General features: G+C 38.7%; 1 protein-coding gene across 1 annotated transcript; it reads left to right on the forward strand.

Moving 5' to 3' along the window:
- The first annotated feature begins 908 nt into the window (after positions 1-908).
- LOC107039589 (potassium voltage-gated channel protein Shaw) lies at positions 909-6,563 on the forward strand. Its single transcript, XM_015259299.1, is given in 5 exon segments — positions 909-1,181; positions 4,976-5,380; positions 5,889-6,179; positions 6,247-6,387; positions 6,462-6,563. Coding segments are annotated over 5 exon segments (1,212 nt in total).
- The last annotated feature ends 1,481 nt before the right edge of the window (positions 6,564-8,044 follow it).

The raw sequence follows: 8,044 nt of genomic DNA on the forward strand, positions 1-8,044 counted from the left end.
TTTTTCCCCCCCCCCCCCCTGACCGCGCCATAAGTACCTTAACTCTCGATCACTCGCGCTCGGCCACCAGCCTTCATCCGTCGCACGCTTAGCGTAGCGCCGCTGGGTTAAATCGAACGTGCTGTTGCCACGTTGACACTTAGCGCTACGCGCGCATTTCAAGTGTGGCAGTGAATGTAGCAACACTGTGGCTTGAGCGGTCAACTGGGACTCACTCGCACCGGGCGGCGCGGCACTGCGCTGCTTTTCTGTCTGTTCGACGTTTCTTTTTTTTAGCTAAACAAATTTTCCAAAAAAAAAACCGGACAGCGCCAACGCTTAATAAAAGGATTGAACTAGGAACTCTAATTTTTTCAGAATTTTTGAGCGTCAAAAAACACGCTAAAATATAAAAAACGAAAACAGGCGGCGCCGCACTCATTGAGCGCGTGATCGAGGATCCCTACGGCTGAATAATTCAATCACAATTCTAGAATTATGGTATAATAAATTTCGGAGCAATTGACCGTCGGGATCAAAATTTAAAAGAAGAATGAATTTGATGAATTAAATCCACTCGTCCCATCCAACTGAATCCACAAACCCTATCATCGCAATTTCAACCGAAAACTATAAACGATGATAATTGATTGAACAACGTGATTAACCACCGAACTCCACGTGAATAAACACATGCTTTGAAATTATGAATCTCGTGCCTGGAATAACTGCTCATCATGTACACAGTATTTCCCTCTCCCTCACCTTTTACCTCGAGCCAAGATTATCTCGTGAGTGAGTGTCCAATACGCAGTCGAGTTGGTCCTAATTTTAATGTGATCATTGAAACAGAAACAAAATTATTCCCGAAAAAATGTGAAGAGAATAATAATTGTGCCGTCAAATATCACTGTTCTCCCCTGAAAATAATGGACCATCGGATAATTCTGAATGTCGGTGGTGTACGTCATGAGACATACAGATCAACCCTCCGTAAAATTCCAGCTACACGTTTATCGAGACTTACAAAGACCCTCATTAATTAGGATCAAGTTTTGAATGAATACTTCTTCGATCGGCATCCAGGTGTTTTTGCCCAAGTCCTTAATTACTATCGGACGGGGAAGCTTCATTATCCGAGTGATGTTTGCGGACCGCTGTTCGAGGAGGAGCTTGAGTTTTGGGGGCTTGACTCAAACCAGGTTTGTTTGATAATTGCTTCGGAGTTCGTGTATTACTTCGTGGTAATATAGAGCAAATTTTATACTTTTTTATTGCTGCTATTATTCCAAAAATGCCGAAGGGTCTCGAATTAGTCAATAACGTGTGATGATATTAATGCCTTCGGAAATGGAAGGGAATTTTTCCATGCAATTGATCTCTGCACTCTCTCATCCCAATGTTTTATCCTCATTATTCTTTTGAAATTATGTCGTGAGCCCATTAATTACTGTCGACAAAATAATTCAAGTCAAAAACTTCCTGATGCCTCAGCAACACCAATGAAATTGAAGACTCCAAACTTTCCGCAAAGGATTACTTCAACTTTTCGCGATAAATCATGAGAGACAGGTTTTGAAAATGAGGCCGCAACTTGTTCCATAATTTTTATACTCTCGCTCAACCATTATTCACCACACCAGTAATCCTCGTGAGAGCATTCTCCACAGCTCATTCTTTTTTGTGATCATTCTGTTCAGTCACTGGACCGCACGCAATCGACAATTCTACATTGGCCACTTATGAATGAAATTTACGATTGGAGTTCTGCCATTCGCTGTTCCATCATCGATATTTGATTGTGAGAGTATGGACCGTATGTGGTCTCTAGATAAACCTTTTATGGGTAATTTTACGTGATCATGATTTTCATTGTTCACTCCTCTCAGGAATACCGATGAATAGCCTCGGAGGAAGTTATTACCCATCATTGTGTCCCATACAAATTCCAATCCCTGAAAACAAAATTCAAATATTTTTCCTGCTGGGGGGCCGAGCCCTACTAGGTTTTGTTTATCCTGTTGACGCTTGTGATCGCCACAAAATATTCTGACTCTCATCACTGTTTCATTTATTTATAATTTAAAATAATATAGATTTTTTAATTTTCAATTATTTTCATTGCTCAATCCTCTCAAGGCTACCGATGAGTAGCCTCAGAGGATGTTAGTATCCATCACTCTGTGCCATACAAATTCCAATTATTAAAAACAAAATTTAGATATTTTTCCTGCTGGGGGGCCAAGCCCCCCTAGGTTTTGTTTATTCTGATGAAATCGTACAAGATCTCCATATAATGCTGTAGACGCTTGTGAGCCCCACAAAAATATTCTGACTTTCATCACTATTTTATTTATTTATAATTTAAAACAATACAGATTTTTGAATTTTAAATTATTTTCATTGCTCAATCCTCTCAAGGCTACCGATGAGTAGTTTCAGAGGAAGTTAGTATCCATCACTCTGTGCCATACAAATTCCAATTATTAAAAACAAAATTCAGATATTTCTCCTGCTGGGGGGCCAAGCCCCCCTAGGTTTTGTTTATTCTGATGAAATCTCGCAAGATCTCCATATAATGCTGTTGACGCTTGTGAGCCCCACAAAAATATTCTGACTTTCATCACTATTTTATTTATTTATAATTTAAAACAATACAGATTTTTGAATTTTCAATTATTTTCATTACTCAATCCTCTCAGGGCTACCGATGAGTAGCCCCAGAGGAAGTTAGCACCCATCACTGTGTGCCCTACAAATTCCAATTCTTGAAAACCAAATTCAGATATTTTTCCTGCTGGGGGGCCGAGCCCCCCTAGGTCGTTTATCCTGATGAAATCTCACAAGATCTCCATATAATGCTGTTGACGCTTGTGAGCGCTACAAAATATTCTGACTCTCATCGCTACTTTATTTATTCATAATAATTTAAAATAATACTGAATTTTAATTTTCAATTGAAAAAAAAGGGAAAACCAGAGCATCACCCCAATGAACCCAGGCCGACTGAGAAATTCAGATCCAAAACTTTCTACAATACTCCCCAAACCGCAGGAGTGTGAAGTTATGACGACGTTCAATCCAATAACCCCTGAGGCCATTAAACAATGGGGGGCCGCTGATAGTGCGAACGTTTCCCCACCGCTGCCCCAGAATCAAATTAGAAATACCTTAATGGGATTTCATACCCACAAGTTGTCAGAAATCTTAACGATAACGTAAACATTTTAAAAACCCCGGGGAGACCATCAAACTGATTATGATCTGATATTTCACTCATGATCAGCTTTATTTTCGAGGTAAATTGCAGTTTTAGTATCTGACGTTTTTCTTTGCGTGATGTTTTCCATCGGGGTGGGGGAGGGGGTTTATCGGATATGACGTTGTGTTGCCCGCACGAGCAAGTTTACTGGGTGGGAGGGGCAGTCAACTCGACAATCGGTGGTGACACGTGGGGTTCGATATCGGCGGATGTCTAGTGGTTCAAGTTGAAATGGTATCTATCGCGTTAGACTTTGCTTTGGGGGAGAGGGTTGGTTATGGGATTGGTTTTAATGAAAATTCCTCAACTGGCTTAGGTTAGGCTTTTATTTCATAAACTGTATAGCTTGAGATCTTTTATATTCTCACCGCTTAAAACTAATTTCCTATTTTACACCTTTATATCATATATTTCCCATCGTATTGCATTTCAGTTCTTGTCTTTTTCACATCTGAGTTTGTAGCAGCGATGTCAGACAAGATATGAATGTTTTTTTGGGCTCAAATGAAAGAGCGGGTCGAGAAATGGCGTGCTAGGGCCTCTAAAGATGGTTTTGAACCAGGGGAGACTCCTAGACCCCACTGGACAATGTTGTCACAATTGCGCTTTTCAATTGAAAACAGACATCATCTTTAGAGACATTTGTCATCTTTAAAGACTTCTGCACGCCATTTTTCGAGCCGCTCTTTCATTTGAGCCAAAAAAAACATTTATATCTTGTCTGACATCTCTGCTACAAACTCTGGTCATCAACTCTGGTTTTCAGTTGAAATTGGAATTGTTAATTTACACAATAATAGGAGTGCATAGACGATTTTTTCTTAACTCGCAAAAATCTTCAAACAATTTGCTACCGATTGATGATAAAATTTTTTGGAAATAATGAAATAGGGGGGATAACGCCTTTTTTTCCAGGGGTGAATTTTCAAAAATTTATTTAAAAAAAAGTACTAACTAGCCATATGTTTTTTATTAGCTCGCAATTTTCTTCAAAACCACTTCAATGAGGAAAAAAATAAAAATTTGGAATATCTATACATGAGGGGCTAATTGATCGGATCTGTCCTTTCACCTCTTATTTTTTTTTATACTGTTCCTCCCGAATTTTATATTTTTCCACTTCTGTTGAACTTTGGACGTTCAATTTATCGTCTTTTCCCATTATTTACGCAGTTTTCTCCCCATTACTCGTAATTTTTTCGGGACTTTGCTTGGGGGACACCTCTCTCGTTCAACGCTCGTGGCGTCCCCTCCGGAAATTCCTCAATACTTAAACTATTCATTCTATAGACATTCTTTGGGTCGCGTTTTCGAAGATTTTCTGTTTCATTTCTTTTATGAAAAGAGAGAAAAAATAAAGTGAAAAAAAAAACTTAGAAAATTCATGTCGAGGAATTCCAATAGAAAATGTCTCAATAGATAAAATTGAACAGTATAAAATCGTATGAAATTTTCCTGATTTTTTCTATAAAATAATATCTATTAGACATTTTCATTCGAATTCGCCAGTTTTTTCTCCGAATTTTCTTTGTCATGACCCACAATTAAACATACACAGTTACCCAAGGTAATTCCAGAATCTCCGTAGAAACTTTTCAATCGCTGATCACAAGTCAGATAATTACTCGCCCAATTGCCCCCCTGAATTGAGTGTCGAATTAATCATTGAACGTCGAATCCCTCTGACTTCCAACATTTGCATCAAGCCCCTAAAACCCAATCAATAATTCACAGGTAGAGCCATGCTGTTGGAGTACCTACAGCACCCATCGGGACACAAAAGCAACCCTAGCTATTCTAGATAATCTCGACGACTGTGAAAAATTAAACGACTGAGAGATAGCTCGTCTCTTCAATTACGAACACCTCTCAACATTGACAAAGTGGCAGAAAATTCGGCCGAAAATCTGGAAGATCTTTGTGGAGCCATGCTCATCAATTATTGGCAGATGCATGGCCTGCATGTCCATTCTCTTTATCTGCCTCTTTGTCTTGTCCTTTTGCCTCAAGACAAACCAGATGCAACTAGAGGGCAAGGTCATAACGCAAACCGAGTTGAATTCAACAACTCAAATACTTTATTATGTAGAGCATGCCTGCAATGCGTGGTTCGCTCTGGAAATCATGCTCCTCTGTGCGGTGAGTTTTTTATTCATCTTGTTTTTTCAACTGAATATATATTTTCAATGCATTAACTCGCACATCAAAGGCACAAAGTGTTGATCATTGAAATCGAGTGAATCTGGTGAAAACACTGTGATTCATTAGAATGGAAAAAAAAACATTCTCTGACGCCATCTGGAATTGAATTTATTCTGCACCCAGTGGAGCTTTGAAATGGTCCGGATGAAACACTGCTTTTCACATGACGTGATAAATAGATCACTCAACACTTTTATTTTCAACATTCATTATTTGGTCTTTTTTCACACTCGGGAAAAAAAGCAAACTGGATATTTGCCAAGATGCTCCATGACCCATCATACACTCCAAACCCATCATCCACTCTCCACCACTACCACCAACACTCGTAATTCCCCATCCTAGAAAGAAGTTACAGAACAACAGTTAAACAGCTGATGAACAGTTGAAGTTGAAGTCGTGATGCTTTTGTGAATTTCCCCGGTGCTGATGGAAAACTTTGCAGGTCAGTCCTAGCTTGAGGCGTTTTGCCGCATCCCCGGTAAACATGATCGATATGGCAGCAACAGTCAGTTTCTACGTGGAACAGTTTCTAACTGAGACAAGCCTGTATCTTGAGATACTCTCAATAGTTAGAGTGCTCAGGCTCTTCAAACTGACCAGACACTCACCTGGATTGAGAATACTCATACATACGTTCAAGGCATCCGCCAAAGAGTTGGAATTACTTGTCTTCTTCCTTGTACTTGGTATTATGGTTTTCGCTAGTCTTATATATTATGCCGAGAGGCTGCAGGTGAGTGGTCACTGGTGATTGAATCATTTTTGTGAGGAGTCTTCATTGTTCTGAGTGATAATAAAAGACTAATTAAAACATTTCCCGGACTAAAACATTTCCCGGAATGCTCATCGGTGCCCTCTGTGCACTCGCTGGTGTCCTAACCATAGCCCTGCCCGTGCCCGTCATCGTCAATAACTTCTCCATGTTTTATGTACAAAGCCAGGTATGCTCTAGTTTTTCTGAGAATAGGGAATTGAAAGAGCCGATCACGAGGAATTTTATTCATTCATCACTTAGGCGAGGAGCAAATTACCGAAGGAACGACGCAAGGTCCTGCCGGCGGAAGTACCGAGGCGGAGCAGAAGAGTCAAGGCTGAGCAAAATAGTATCGATTCATAGGGATAACATTGATACTGTACGTTTCAATAGGAATAGGGTGATTCATCATCATGATTGAGAGTGTTCAATAAACATTTTTTATCGAAAGTCAAAAATTTGGATAAAATAAAAAACAAGTGGGAAATTGCTCTTGTATTGCATATAGTATAGTTATTTTTGCAAGATACTATAGTATAGTTATTTAGCTGAGAAGATGCAGTTTCTTGTCTCGTCTTGTCTCGCGGCATCACTGGTTCTATCTCTCCCCTCAGCCCTTCGATAAAATGTTGATAGAAAATTTTTATTTATATATACTGGAATGAATTTGAAACATCACATTTGAAGAAACCATCAGAAAGCTCACTTTCAGGGAAATTAATGAAAAATTCGAAATTTTCAACAATCATCATAAAAATCAAATCAACCAATATAGCTATCGTAAGCATCTTTTCCCTTCGACGTAGTGGCATTAAAACAAACATTTTAAGCTATGATTGAATTCTTTTGAAGCATGATACTCAAAGATATCCCCGGAATTCTGATTTTTAAAAAATACAAAATTTTTGCAAATTTTCAAATAAAATCAAAATAACGATTATTGCCTCTTAATTGTCTTAATCTTCAAACTCGGTCAAAAGGACATTCAAACAAATTTTTTAAACCATCATTTAATCAATTCAGAACTTTTTCTTTAGTTATCGTGTGACAACCAATTTTTGAAAAAATTCGAAAATAAAAAAAAAATCAATCGATGGATTGAAATTTAACTAATGACGATCGATAGGGCTCAATAATACCTACATTTGAAAAGAAAAGTATTCAATTCCATCCATTCATTAGCGAACAATTGAAGAAAAACGTTGTTACATACGTGCACGCATACGCACACGTACAGACGAGGTTTAAAAATTGCATTTTCGGACTTTTTAGATCACACAAGGTCGATATAACACGAAAAATCCAAAACTTAAATTTGAACGACTGCAAAGCCTCCATTCGGAAGCACAAAATTTCCTTTAGAACTGATTTGACAATGAAACTCATCAAAATTCACTCGAATCGCGACGCAAATCCGCACACTGAAAACGATTCACTGTAATGAAAACAATAAAGCCGTTGGATCTACAGACAAATGAAAAAGAAATAACCGAAAAGAGCCCGCTTTGTGAAGGATCACTGATATTTCAGAAGAAAATCCATCTCAAACGACATTATCAAAGTGATGTACCTCTTTGTTCTACATATCTCTCCTTTCTGTGCCGGTCTCCATTCTCCTCTGAAGGAGTGGTTGTGGAGGAAAAAAATGATGAAGGAAGTGGAAAATAAAGGGATGCAGAGGGAAAAAAAAATTCAATCGCTTTCCGAAGACATTCCTATCGTCTCTTCTGTCTCCCCCACCCACCACTCAAGGAAAAAAATCGAGGGAAATAAAGAAAGTGTCTCACTCGATTGCGGGTTCTGAAATACGAACCACGTGAATAAAAAAAACGAGAGGTTAGGAT

This window comes from Diachasma alloeum, unplaced genomic scaffold, assembly GCF_001412515.2.
Source record: "Diachasma alloeum isolate Michigan unplaced genomic scaffold, Dall2.0 Dall_scaffold_00302, whole genome shotgun sequence".
Classification (NCBI taxonomy): domain Eukaryota; kingdom Metazoa; phylum Arthropoda; class Insecta; order Hymenoptera; family Braconidae; genus Diachasma; species Diachasma alloeum.